This window comes from Malus domestica, chromosome 10 (genome assembly GCF_042453785.1).
Source record: "Malus domestica chromosome 10, GDT2T_hap1".
NCBI classification, from domain to species: Eukaryota; Viridiplantae; Streptophyta; class Magnoliopsida; order Rosales; family Rosaceae; genus Malus; species Malus domestica.
The window spans coordinates 27850007-27864394 of NC_091670.1; the positions used below are offsets into that span (position 1 = coordinate 27850007).

The window sequence follows — 14388 nt, forward strand, 5'->3', positions numbered from 1 at the left end:
GATCAACTGTCCATGTTATTCGCCTTTATAAATTAAAAAACAAACAGTTTAAAAATCAGAAATCTTACCGTTGTGCCACGTTGCACAATTTGGAGTGTTGGAATTCAATTTTTTTTTAAAATCTAATGGCAGAGATTAATTAGGGGAATACAAATTTAAAAAAATGTAAAAAATTAATAAAAATCAGAAAAAAAAATTGAAAAATTAAAAAAAAAAAATGATTTTACTTTTCTATAAATACCTTCTCTTTATCTTCTACCTTACAGCACAATTTCATTCTCAACTACTTTCAACCACATTCCTATCTTTCTCTCAAAGTTTCAATCCAATTTTTTTTCCAACAAAATGACTATTGATGCAGGTACGAGTTAGACGCTTATTGAAGATATTGCGTTGTGTACTAGCTGGGTTGAAGTTACTCATGATCCAATTACAGGTAATGAGATGGAGTTGCGAGAAATGTGGAATCTTATCCATACCAATTTTCTTGAGAAAAATGGTGGGAAAAGATCCAAAGAATCAATGTCCAGTCGTTGGAAATTACTTAGCCAATCATTTAGTACGTGGAGAGACGCCTTGGCACAAGCTAATGCTAATCTTCGAAGTGGGGAAATTTTAGTGGATCAAGAAACAATATATTATTTATTTGTTTGTACTATACCCAAATTTACACTATAATTATTTTTTTGTATTATTTATTTGTGTTATTTATTTGTTACCTACTTTCATTATAATTATTTGTTTGTCTTATTTATTTGTTAGCTACTTTCATTATAATTATTTGTTTGTATTATTTATTTGTTACCTACTTTCATTATAATTATTTCTTCTCCCGCTTGGTATAATGCCAAAACCAAAAGGAAAAACAAATCATTCACCCAGTGGGAATGTTGGAATATTGTCAAAGATTGTCCTAAATTCAGAGTTGTGCCTGTCGGTCCAGAAGTTGCCATGAACAGCACCCCTCTACACTCTACACCCGATCATTCAACCGGTGGGCATGTTCATGAAGATGACGTAGAAGACGTGCCCAAAATGCCCCCCCCAAAACAAGCATCGGGGTCGACCCGTTATCCAATTAGGCCTCAAGGTAAGAAGACTTCAAAGAGAAAAGGGAGTGCTTCCAAGAATGATTATGCAAAGTATATGGAAGAACTTTCTCGCCAAGGTGAATTGATTTTGGCGAGGGAAATGGCGAAATTTGAGGCTGATAAGGCTAGAGAAGAGGCAAAGGCTGCAGCTGTTGAGAGAGCATTTCAAGCTAATGAGAGAGAAAGAAAGCTACTTAGGCAAGAAAGGGAATAGGTTAGAGAAGAAAGAATGGCTCAACGAGATCATGACATTATGAACACGCCTTTAGTGGAAGTCGGAGAAAGCGGACGTGATGCGAATGAGGCGTTCAAAAGAAGTGAGAGCAAGAGGAGAGGGTCCTAGCACGACAACAGAAGATGATCCTAGCACCACAAATTAGTAAAGTGATGATGAATAGAGTACTTTAGGTTGTAATTTATTATTTATTGAATAGAGTACTTTATGTTGTTTCCAATTTATTGAATTTAGTATTTTATTTAAAGTGAGAGTAAATTTATTTAATTTGGTAATTTATTTATACGAAGAGAATCTTTATTCAAATGACCTAATAACACCAAATAAAATTACATAAATATACCAAATAATAAAAAACTCACTAAATGAACTAAAAAAATACACACCAAATAAAATTAAATAAACACACCAAATAAAAACAAACATAGTAAATGAACTTAAGTATCTTGAGCTTGTTTCAATTCCCACCGGTCCTCTATCAAGTCAATTTGCTGGGCATTGTGCATATATGGCCTTTGAAGTGCAGTATATCGTTGAATGAGCCTTTCATTGTAACATTCATCCCTTTCTAATGGCTCGTGTTGCACGGGTTCTTCAGTGGCATCATGAGCACAATATATTTGTGTTTTGGAATTGTTCATCGTGTCTGGCTCATATTCATCAACGGCATCATAATCGTACTCATCTTTCAGAATCATGTTGTGAAGAATGATGCACGTCATCATGATGGATCGAAGCGACTCTACATCAAACATTCTGGCAGAACCTCTGACAATCGCCTATCGAGCTTGGAGGATACTATAACAACGCTCCACATCCTTCCTGCACCCTTCTTGACAACTTGCAAAGTGTTTTTCCTTTACACTTCGCGAACGTGGCACTGTTTAGACAAATGTTGACCACCTTGGGTAAATGTTGTCTGCTAAGTAGTATGGCCCGTCGTACTTACGTCCGTTGACCCAGTATGTGACTTTTGTGCATTTCCTTGCAGGACATCGTTGAACACTGGGGATTGGCCAAGGACATTGAGTTTATTTTGAGCTCCCGGAACCCCGAAAAATGCATGTCAAATCCATGTATCAAAAGATGCCACTGCCTCTAAAATGATACTTTTTGCTCATTTTCTATCCCTATAAGTGCCTTGCCATGCACTTGGAAAAAATTTCCAGGTCCAGTGCATACAGTCAATGCTTCCAATCATCCCAGGAAAACCTCGCATCTCGCCCTTCTTCATAAGCCTTTGCAAGTCCATGTCAGTAGGTTTCCGGAGGTACTCTGTGGTGTATATAGATTCCATTGCTCCGCAAAACCTCATCAGGGACTCAAGGATAGTTAATTTCCCCATCCTCGCTATCTCATCCACTTAATCTGTAGATGCTCTATATGCAAGCATCCGAAAGGCAACATTAATTTTTTGCTCAGGAAAGAGACCCATAGCACCAAAAGCATCTTTCTTTTGCATAAAGTAAGAATCATGGTTGCAAACAGTAATCTTGATTTTGTTGAACAAATGTCATTCCATTCTAAAACGACGTCTAAAGTACATATCAGGGAATGCACTATTACAGACAAAATAATCGTCCAAGAGATCTGTACCTCGTCGTTGCCTGCTTTTATCAAGGTTTGCGGAACGGATGGGCCTGCAGATTTGACCCACAACTTGGATGACTAGATGGGAATGTGAGGCTCTGCCCATTCTTGCTTCGTCATCTCTCCTTCTATACTCCTCAGCATCTTCCATCTCATTTTGGGCCACCTGGAGATTGAACATTCCTTCTGATTGGTTAAACAATTCTTCATTTTGCTGATCGATTTCCCACATCATCCTTGAAGAAGAAGACATTGTAAGAAGGAAGCAGAAACTATGAATAATGATACAGATTTTGATTTTGGTGAAGCAGGAAGCGAAAACTATGACTAATGATAGAGATCTTGAGAAAATTGGTGTGAGATTTTCTGAGGATGGATGGTGGATTATATGGAGGATTTAGAAAGGATTAGGTTGTAGGGCATGCCACGTGGCATGCCGTCATTCGTTAAAAATTTGACCGAAATCTATCCTCAAAGATTGTAATCAAATTGTGACATGTGGCGCGACGTGATTGGTTAATAATCTTATTGGAAATCCATCACCAATAATTGTCTTTTCGGATAATGACATGTGGCGCAATGAGAACAATTAAAAATCTTATTGGAAATCCATCACCAATAATTGTCTTTTCGGATAATGACACGTGGCGCAAAGAGAACGATTAAAATCTTATATGAAATTACAAATAAAATTATCTTGTATTATTTTATAAATTAAAAAAATAGTTTATTACTAATTGCTAGGGCTATTAAGTGTAGGGGTGAAGATGCAAAAGACGATTACTGTTCATTAAGGGTAGTTACTGTTCACTAGGTGGATAGCATAGTGGATAGCCCTAGGGGGCCTCCACCACTCTGGAACTGCTCTTAGTGTAGATATATCGTTTGGTCAAAAAAAAGTTCTTCAATGTCTTTTTTAGGACAAATTCTTCCGTGGGAGCTAAGCGAGACTCCCACACTCTTGTGAGTGGGAATGTGGGAGTGCGGGGTAATCCCATTCTTTGTGAGTGTGTTTCCGGTTACAACAGCATGATAGAATTTCTCCCGATTTGGATTAGAAATGAAATCTTTGCGTAATCTTGGTATTAGGTAATCTCTATCATCTTCCAAATCGTAATGTTAAGCTGGAGTATGCGCTAAATCTGAAGAAATAATAATGTAGTTTATCTTAAGATGTCTTAACCAACCAATTATTTTGTACAAGATTATGTTTTAACGTTAAGTTAGGGACATCCTTCTATGTACTGATCAACTGTAACAATATCATTTGTATTTTCTCGATTTGTACAAAACATACGAATATAATAAAGAATTATGAAATGGGACAAAACTTAAGAATATATCAATGGCGAATTATTTCTAAAAATGTTATGAAAATGTTTGTGGAAACTTTTAATTGATTTTGGGCAACACTTCAAATCAAGTAAGTTTATGGAGAAATAAGCTTCCTCAATCTCATGTGGGGAAGAGTTTGCAAGACCAACATAATTGAGGCCACACAATTGTGCAATTTAAAATCTCGCTTTCACCGAAATTTGATGTCTGCACACGTGACAAAGACTTTGGGGCGTGACAGAAAAAAATGATCGAGGTCCAATTGTATATGCTGAATTAGTATTTACATGGAAGACTAAGCAGTTGGTCCTTTTCCTTGCATTGATTTGTCTTTTCAATCCTTAATCTCTCACAAAATTTAATCAATAATTATGATACAATCACCAAGCAGTTGATCGATTCGGTCGTGGATGAATATGATTCTTGGATTTGATTTTCATAGCTCTAGCACTACAACTGTTGAAGCAAAAACATAATTCCAGGGTTAATTAGTTGAATATATAGAGTACTAGCAATTTAAATTTAAAATTTAAGTAATTAACAAAAAATAAATGATTAAGCAGAAACTACACATTCTGAGTCTGAGGTGATCCAGTTCTCTTACTTGAGCTCCAAGTCAACCAGGTGTTGAAATTTTGTCGAATTCAAAGATGGAAGGCTTATGATCTGATCATTCTTGAGTGAAGATGCTGTTGAAAGTGCTGTATAGGCAGAGGATGTGGTGGAGCAGCTCTCCAAATCCCATCTGAAGCTGATCTTCGGCAAATCGTTGCTTAGTCGATCATCATATGCTACCGCTTTCAGAGTTGCCCGGTTTCGAAATTGCATAATCTGGATGGACAACATAACTCAAGTCTCAACCATAAACGATACCAATCATAGATGGGTTGATGTTACTTTTAAGACTCCGCGGGCACGTTATGAGAAACATAGAGTTAAGTAATGCCATATCTGCATAATTTAGGACCAGTTAAAGTATGTAACTTTGATTTCCACCTGGAGGTAACAAACATTCACAGTTACAGTTTTACTAGATTCTCTTGTTGCTATGTGTGGTAGTAAGTTTGAACATTAATGGCGAGAGAAGGTCGCAAGAACAACATATGGCTGCAGAACTAGTACTGTTGTGGACCTGCTTCTCTCAGAATATATATCAATACGTCCACGTCCACCCAATAAAAAATATCGGAAAAACAAAAAACGAAAACTAAAAACAAAATGGTTATCAATGAAGTTTAACCAAACAAAAAAATAAAAATGTACCTTTCGAGCAAAGTATTTTCCACTCTTTTCTGATTTTGCAGCAGCAGCCCATCTCAGAAGCTCCTTCATTCTTGACAGGGTTTTGGTTCTGTCCCCTTTAAGCGTTTCTTTCTTCTCTGACGTGCCACATTGTTCATTTGTGCTCGTTGAGGTTGATAACGTTGAATCAGTCACCGGTAAAACCTTGTTGCCTACATTCGCCGAATCCGCCTTGGTGCTACTAATTCCTAGACCTCCTGCAATATCTTCTTTCTTCATGATCTTCATAGATTGAATCCAGTGCTGCCTTGCCTGCCTTCTGTTTATGCTACTAAGTCTCTTCAGCTGAAGAGTGCTATAAAAGCAAGCAGTTGTCACATCTTTTCGACATAGAAATGTAAATGGCTTGAACTTCTTGCTACCCAATTTGCTTTCTTCAACTCCTTTTGATTTTCGATAAACACCAACGCTGCCGCGCCTAAAGACGATTACATAATTTGGTTTAACTTCTTGATCTGAAAATCAAGATAGAAAGTTCATAAATTAATAAATTGGTTAGTAAAAACCATGTACTGATGTTAATGGTCAAAACTCGGTTTCACAGCCAAAAAACACTTAAAACACCGTTTTGAAGGGAAAATAAAACATGAACCCAGCTGTTATTGCAATCGACTATTATCTTAAAGTGTTTCTTGTTAACATTAACAATTATCAAAGAAACTGCCCTGATTAAGTAAAGCGAGTTTGATATCTTACCATTAGTTGTTGCTTTCTTGTTGGTAGAACTAGAAATCTCCTCCCCTTCTTGTCCAACTTTGACTCTAAATAGCCATTGAAGAAGCTGCTTTGTTTACAAGAGAGATCAGTTTTGATCCAAAAATGCTACTATATACAAATATTTACACACTTTTTGAAGAAGCTGCTTTGTTTACAAGAGAGATCAGTTTTGATCCAAAAATGCTACTATATACAAATATTTACACACTTTTTTTTACCTGCATGATTATTGCTTGTATTTGGATCCTCCTTTATATAATGCTTGTGAGTTGTGGGTATTGAGAAGCTGATGGAGGAGTGAGAAAGTTTGATGACTGTATTTTGGTCAAATGGACAGCACAGAGAGATCTACGTATGCTGTCTGCATGCTCACGATTCCTGTCTAGGGTTTTGGGGCCTTTTGGAGAAGACGACAAATGAAATTAGAAGTGAATCTAAAGAAAAAATAATAATAGTGAGACAACTAAGCAATGAGATTGGATCAATGGCTTGGGATTCTTTTGTAACATGGGAGGAGTATACATAACATTACATGATAATCTGGTTGGTGTTAAGTAAAAGATTTGATTTAATTAAGAACCCTAATGTGTTTAGCTTTGGTGGCTTTTGTTTTAGCCATACACTTGTTTGTCCATGGTTCGTCACTCTTATTGGTCTCCTTTGTACGTATAGCTTTTTAGCTAAAATTGTTTCTAATAACTCTTTACTTTGGTCTCTCACATTAAAAATTAATAGAAGTGATCATTGAGTTTGTCCATCACCAATCATTTTGGTATTTCCAGAAAAATCTTCGTTAAATGGAAAAACAAGTAGGGGATTGATTGGTAAAAATATCCTCAACTTAATAGAAGTTTTTCACAGAATGACCAAAATGATTGATATTTGACAAACTAAGATCCATTTCTATCGATTTTTAATAAGGACACTTTGGATGCGGTCCCTAGCTATCAATATTCTTTGATTGAAACCTTGTTAGTTTTTAGTTTTTGATTGAGGTTCCTAACATTAATGTAATAATGTAAGTTACTATATTTTTTAAATTAAAAATTAAAAATTGAAATTTGTAATTGTTTATATCAATGAGATTTTAAATAAAATCCATAATTTATGGGATTAAAAATAATAAAATATAAATTATACTCTCTATTATATTTTGTGTGTGTGTGTATACATATATGTAAGGGTACATTAACCAAAATTAACAAAAAAGTTATTGTACCAAAACATGGATACATTCTCAAATCAACGAAAAAGAATGTACCCATATAAGTTTAAACATGGATTAAAAAATTTGAATGGATTTTATATTAAAAAAGGGTACATTTTACATATAACAAATTGATATATTTGAGAATGGGTACATTTAAGATTAAAAAAATTGAAAAATTATATGAATGGGTACATTTAAGATTAAAAATTAAGAATCTTTTTATATATAAAAAAAAACTAATAGGTACAAACTTAATTTAATTTAATTTTTTTATTATTTTGGAAATGTTTGAATTGAAAATTAATTAGAAGTTTAATAGAGGTGTGAGTATTAAACCCTAAATTAATTACTAATTTTTATATTAAAAAATTATATAATAAACATGTAAATTCATTATCACATTAATGCTAGGGACTTGAATCAAAATTTGATAACTAATAAGGTCTTAGTTAATAAACAGTAAGAACTAGGGACCGGATACTAATTTTTCCTTTTTAATATCAGGGATCAAACTGAGTAGTTATGCCAATCTTAGAAATTGTTTTGGCTAAAAAGCCTATTAGTTTACTAGTCCAAGATTTACCTCTGTAAATATTAATTTAACCTAGTAAACTGAGTTTAAGTGGGGGTAAAAATTAAGCTAGTTGGCATGTAAGATGAATTATTGCAAGGTTAATTAAGATAATAATTTGTGAGCTAGAATACAGGACCTTGCAACTTGACTTGCAAACAAGAGGACACAAAAATGGATTATATATTCACATTAATATTAAAGATTAAAATTAGATCAACAAAAGAAAGAAGGGGTGGAGGATTGAAAGAACCACGTTCCCTAACACATTAGAAATGCATATTAAATTTTTTTTTTACGAATTAAGGAAGAAAAGGGTCATCCTGTCTTCCAGATTCCATAACATTTACAATATTTTGGCAGTTGGGCATGACTGCATTTCCTGGCAGCTCTCTATCTATTTCCACACATACACATACATCTACGTTTCGAGGTAACAAAAGGTCACGGTTTTCGATTTTGACGAATGTCTTTGTGAAATAAAGTTTGGATACTAGAATTACATAGTGGAAGTCAATGAAAATGAATGAATAGCGTCGTGCTAACTTACTAACTGATTAGAGCTACATAATTACTAAGACTACTACTATTATCTATGTTCATATACACACACATAATATGTTCGTATGCGTAAAATTAAGTTAATATTGAATTTACATGTTGCTTGAGTTGAGCATGTGGGAAGGAGATATTTTAGGGCTGTGTCAGTTATGCTTGGTGCTTGCAAGAACTTCTTGTGTTTCACGTGGGGCATGAGTAGAGAACATATGGAGATATGCTCTCATAACTATATTTTAATTACTTCGTTTGAAACTAAACTCCGGGATTCTTCTATGTGATCGGTTGTATATTTCTCTTCCTTTATTTCTCACATCATGTGAATAGTTACGTAATAGATGAGGGGAGCAGAATATATAACCGGTTATAGTCCATATTTACCCTAAACTAGAGGCCTAGAGGTCTTGTTTTGTGGAGCTTTTGTCTGTGTCTGAGCTTCTCTGCCCTTTCATTTTCATTGGGGTTTGATGTAATATGTTAGCTCCCCTGAACTTGTGCAGCACCTGCATCTGCAACTCACAACAATCTCCACCATTGAAGCAGATAAAATCAAGGGCTGAGGTTGTGGGAACTACATAGTACACTACATTGTTGATGAAGGCCAAGGAAGAGTGACGTGGCTCATGCTCTTTTATATCTTAATATTTGGTTCCCCAGAAATGCTCACTGTTGGGAAGGAATAAGTTGCTCTCACTAATCCTGTCACTGTTTTATCATTCATGTCAAATTATGGTTCCCTCTCTTGGTTGTAATACCATCCACGCTCTCTCACAAGCTGTCACAATGTGCTCAGCAACACGAAAGAAGTTTTCGCGTGTGATGGTTTTGACGGGGGTCATTCTTCGTCTTGGACGACATTTCGTAGAATTAGCCGCTCTTGGGTGATTGCGTTCCCCGTCGGACAATCTTTGAATGAGAATTAAAAGATTAACATTTTCCGTACAATACAAAGTCGAAACGAATAACCATGAAGTTGGGCAAGTTTCAAACTTCTGCCAACACGAACACATGAACACACACACTCGGCTTGCTTGAAAATTTCAATCTTTTATTCAACCTGAAATTTGATTGATGCATAAACTATTTACATTCTAATACAGACAAAGTCTAATGTTATTTATAAACAAGCATAGAGTAGAACTGATATCGATTTCATAACCATATCATACAAGTACGGAATAGCATTTGGCTCGTGTCGGCCAGAGAGTGAAAGAGTAATGGCTCAACTTCTGTTGGCACCCTCTGCCTACTTGAAATAGAGGATTCGGGCTGCTAGACGTGAACCACAGGCTCATTCCTCCCACAGGTAAAGAGAACACGGGCTTAAGAGAATCCCCTTCAAATTAGCACCGCCATTGCCCCACAACGATCAGCTTGATCTTTTTCAACACTCTTCTAAGTTCCAACAAGCTGATGCGGTTCTTGGAGCAGGCGGTCTCATCTGACTGGGATTTTCTGCAGTTACTGGAACAATTGACAAAGACACCAATGGAGTCAACCAAAGGCAATTTGATATACAAATCCAGTATATATCAATTTTTGGTCAAGGAACTGTAAATTTTTACCAGATCAAATGGACACTTCTCATGGTCGATCCTCATCGGACCTCAAGCGTGTTAAACGCCGACGCCTTCTGGGGATTGGAGACAAATCTCTGTGATTAATCATAGGCATGTTGTCATCATCATTGTCCTCATCATCGTCATCATCGTCATCATCCTGAAGACCTAACAAATTCTCACCCCAAAGAAACCGGCGTTCATTTAAAGCACCTGCTGACCGCCGATGTCTTGTCCAAGCCCTCGATCGAGCCCTTGGTTCCCCAGCACGGTCAGCTGAGCCAATCATCTGAAACAAAAACAGAGTTGTCCACCAAGGCCCATTAGCTTCAACTACACCACTTTCCCCTCCACCCGCTAGCCTATCTCCATTTTCAATAACATAGTCCCCAACCACAACAGCACCTGGCATGGCTGAATGAATAGCACTTGCAACATCACCAAATTCTCTCTGGTGCTCAAGGTGTCGCCAGGCTCGTTCTCTAGACGGGTCAATGTCAGAGGGTCTAGTGGTTGGGTGAACTCTCCTGGCATGCCGGCGCAACTCCTGGTAGTTTCCAGAAAATGAGCATGATTCCCGAGAACAACTTCGCTTCTTCAGGTTAAGATATTTTCTGGCATCTTCTACAACCTCCCATCCAAGAATGGCTCCACGGCACATAGGGCATTTCAAGCTCAATTGTGACTCCGGTGAAATTTCCCCATCCAAATCATCATGTTCAGCCCTTTCCTGAAATGACTCAGAATCAACCACTTCCATAACACCTTCTGGTTGTGCTTCAAAAGGCCTATTTAAATCTTGAATAACATTTTGTTGTCGCAGTCCAGGTAAATTAACAGATAATACAGAATTGCTTTCAATCAGGTTGTGACTTTCATTAGCTTCATTTGAGTCTATTCTCAGAGGGATGTTCAGATCAGAAGTAATACTAGGACCATAACGGTTTATAGGTAAAGGACTGGGTAGAGTTGGACTGTTCCTAGTATTTTCCCTCAACTTTTTAAAACGGTCCAGGCAATTTGAATGCCTGTAACTTGTATCACATATATAAGATCTGCAACCTTTATCATGCGAGCTACAAAGCAGGAGAACGGCATTATGTGGATGGTCCATGCAGATGGGGCATGAAACGGCATCCAGTTCTTTGTTAAGAGCACGAATATCTGAATCAGTATCTAATCTTCGTTTCACACCAGCCATCTTGTATACACTGTTTGATTTGCTAAGCAAGTTGAAGTTATTATGACAAAAGTACCATCATGCATAATCAACATTCATCAATTAGATAAGCAGGAATACACTACTGTCATGTTGTATACAGAAGTAATTTATTCTCTTATCATAAAATAAACAATAGAAGCATCTAAGTGGATTGCGCAGGGTACAAATGTTCTCTGGTAAATATTTCTGTATAATGTTTCACCTTATCCCTTCCCCATCCAATTCACATAACAATATGTCTTCAAATCGAGAGTACTAACAAAATTTTGAACAATTGTCAAATTCAATTTGACTAGCAGGAAGATAAGAACCTACGCAAAATCTAGGTCAATGACAACGTAGAGAAAAAAATTCAATCAGGTTTGGAGTTTCTAAAAGAATGTAGTCAGTCTAATACAAAAGAAATATAGTCATGCACTATGAAGGGTTTATCAAATTATTACTGCCAGGACTGTAATTCCTTTGTTCCAAAGAAATTAACATTATGTGCAATCAGAATAATTATCCATCCAGAAGAACATCCCTAATATAAAACACATGATTTGAAATATATCAGATCTATAAGGAACCATTGAACTACATACACTTACCAGAAGGCAAAGTTCTAAATAAATTCCCTACTTGGGCTTCTGATCTCTACTGCTTTACCAACTGAAAAATACCGAATCTGTACTTGACTCTAACAGAAATCACAATGCAACCACTCTTACAAATGCTCCAAAACGTGAGATAAAGAATGCAGCGAATGGAGAACAGTACAGAGTGAAGGAATTGAATTCTTGATTTGTTATAACGACTACGTCTTAGGCCGCAATGTCACAAATGAGGCTGAGACCTGCAGTTATATGACAAGACATAAGCGATGGCAATAGTTCAATCATGGCATTTTTCAGTAATATATAGAAGCAATATTAATAGAAACATCATCATGTATACATGTATCCAGACCAGATGAATTTTGAACTGAAATTTTAAACCTTAAGCACCATCGTATGATCATCAACATCGACCGAAAACACTATATCATGCACCCCATTTACTTCAGACCATGATTACAACACAAACAATCGGATCATGCCACTTCACCACCTAAGTATTTTGCACCAATTCTATAGCTATTCTTAGATTCTAAAAGCGTTCACCCCTTCTGTATAGAGATTCTAAAAGTTCTTATATCCACCCGCCCCATTTCACATGAACAAAATTAGTGAAAATTCAAAGTTTAAGCAACCATAATCCTCTTAATTACCAAAATTAAGAGGAAAGAAGCAAAATTAAACAAAATTGAGCATTATAACGGGTAGGGATCAATATGATCATTAAATCATTACAAAAATCCGATCTTTACCCGATCAAAAATTCAGTATCTAAACCCCACGGATAAACCCAAAATCGCTTCCAAACCCTAATCCTAAATCTAGCACACTTCAGATTCCAAATCATCATGGGATCAGAAAACCAAACAAAAAGGTATCAAATTCAGGTTTTAGAAATCACAAAAATCCATTAAAAACCAGATTCGTAAAGATCAAACTAGATCAAACCCACAAAAATGACCAGATCAACACAAATTAAATTACTGGAAATTCCAAAATTGAGGACACGCAAAGAAATCGAAGATTTACAAAGAGCAATTATTTGATTTCGTCCTTGAATTTGGTGGCGGTTGAGAGATAGAGAGATTGCGTAAAGAAGTCGCTGAGATTTTCGATCGAAATTTCAGAAATTTAGGAAATTTTGTGAGGAAACGCGTGTAGATGAGATTAGGGATTTTATAATGCGTTTGGGAAAATGGAGGGTAACCACAAACCAGCGGCTCTTGCAACCGCCATCATGGATGGAGCGGTCGAGACTACCTCCCCCTTCTGTTGATGACACGCGGCGGTAATCAGGTGGATGTGGGGCCCATTGGCAGGTCCATTTGATCTTGCGTTTTGATCCTGCATCTCATAGAAACGTTTTTGCATCCATGATATCGTTGATTACACGTTTAATTCTCGTGATTATAGCCTTCTATGCATTAATGAAATTCGATTAATCCGCTCAGATGAACGTTGGCGGTAATGCTCAACACATGCAATGTCGGAGGTGTTTGCAGTGGCGGACAGGTGAGTAACGCATAAGAACATGTCATTGGGAAATTACTGGCATGACTATCAAAATTGTGAGCATCAGCGTGTATTCATTGTTACAATAGAAGCGGAAGTGTTGTGGATTATTAAAAAATCGAAGTCGATTTGCTTTATAAAAAGAAGATATTAATGAATTTTTATGAAATGGTTTTGCAAGATTCAATCAATTGTCTTGATCGTAAAAGATCATTGAGACTCCCACTCATGTTGTTGTTTTTCATTCTGTTTCTTAGAAAATAGCTGCTCAGCTTTAGCCATTCGAAATTTTTATTTTCTTTTTTATTTCTCATCAAAAGTATGACATCTTCTTCTGGAAATCATAATTATTATTAGTTTGATATTGAGGAATCTCATTACTAGCACTCAAACAAACATGAAACATATGCTAACGTATTCATTCACAAGAATGATTTGTGTAATTTAGTCCATGCCAGCAACTTAAATTGTGAAAATTGACCAAAAACAATGGAACCTAGATTACCATATACTTATATTTTGAAGCATGCAGACATTTTGAAATTTCATTTTTTAAACGATAATTCATATCTATAAAATGTGAAAATAGTCCAAACATAAATAATAACATCGCTAAACAGTATGCACCCTACACATGTGACATCATGATTTGCTTGTTTGAGATATTTGCACATGCACACAGAAACCTTAATGCTTTCACCATGTCTCACACCTTCTATAAGTTCTAACTAAGTTGGCTATACAATTCCAATAAGTTATAAATAACTTTGTTATTAGGGAGTTGTTTATGATATTTCCTTCATCTTCAACTAGGTTTGTTTATTTCTTTGGGACATTGTCTAATTCTAATTGTTTAACATAATTAACGTGAGACATATATTGGTTTAAGT

General features: G+C 36.1%; 2 protein-coding genes across 3 annotated transcripts; both read right to left on the reverse strand.

The window, feature by feature from the left end:
- Positions 1 to 4270: 4270 nt before the first annotated feature.
- LOC103412180 (uncharacterized) lies at positions 4271 to 6451 on the reverse strand. Its single transcript, XM_070806881.1, has 4 exons — positions 6250 to 6451; positions 5515 to 6008; positions 4856 to 5082; positions 4271 to 4707 (listed from the first exon to the last, which is right to left on the reverse strand). Exons 2-4 carry the CDS (start codon positions 5779 to 5781, stop codon positions 4632 to 4634), a joined length of 570 nt encoding a protein of 189 aa, XP_070662982.1. The 5' UTR covers positions 5782 to 6008; positions 6250 to 6451; the 3' UTR covers positions 4271 to 4631.
- Positions 6452 to 9636: 3185 nt separating this feature from the next.
- LOC103412179 (uncharacterized) lies at positions 9637 to 13297 on the reverse strand. 2 transcript variants are annotated; one of them, XM_070805846.1, is made up of 4 exons: positions 13016 to 13297; positions 11981 to 12225; positions 10175 to 11379; positions 9637 to 10064 (listed from the first exon to the last, which is right to left on the reverse strand). In XM_070805846.1, exon 3 carries the CDS (start codon positions 11367 to 11369, stop codon positions 10194 to 10196), a length of 1176 nt encoding a protein of 391 aa, XP_070661947.1. In that variant the 5' UTR covers positions 11370 to 11379; positions 11981 to 12225; positions 13016 to 13297; the 3' UTR covers positions 9637 to 10064; positions 10175 to 10193. The 2 variants fall into 2 exon arrangements, with proteins under 2 accessions (XP_070661947.1, XP_008348999.3); XM_008350777.4 differs by having other exon boundaries at positions 9637 to 10073.
- Positions 13298 to 14388: the final 1091 nt, after the last annotated feature.

Coding starts and splice junctions, on each gene's coding strand:
- LOC103412180 (XM_070806881.1), bottom strand. CDS start 5,781: ATGAAGATCATGAAGAAAGAAGATATTGCAGGAGGTCTAGGAATTAGT. Junction 5,083..5,514: donor GAAAATACTTTGCTCGAAAG/GTACATTTTTAT, acceptor TTGTCCATCCAG/ATTATGCAATTTCGAAACCG. Junction 4,708..4,855: donor CTGGTTGACTTGGAGCTCAA/GTAAGAGAACTG, acceptor TTGCTTCAACAG/TTGTAGTGCTAGAGCTATGA.
- LOC103412179 (XM_070805846.1), bottom strand. CDS start 11,369: ATGGCTGGTGTGAAACGAAGATTAGATACTGATTCAGATATTCGTGCT.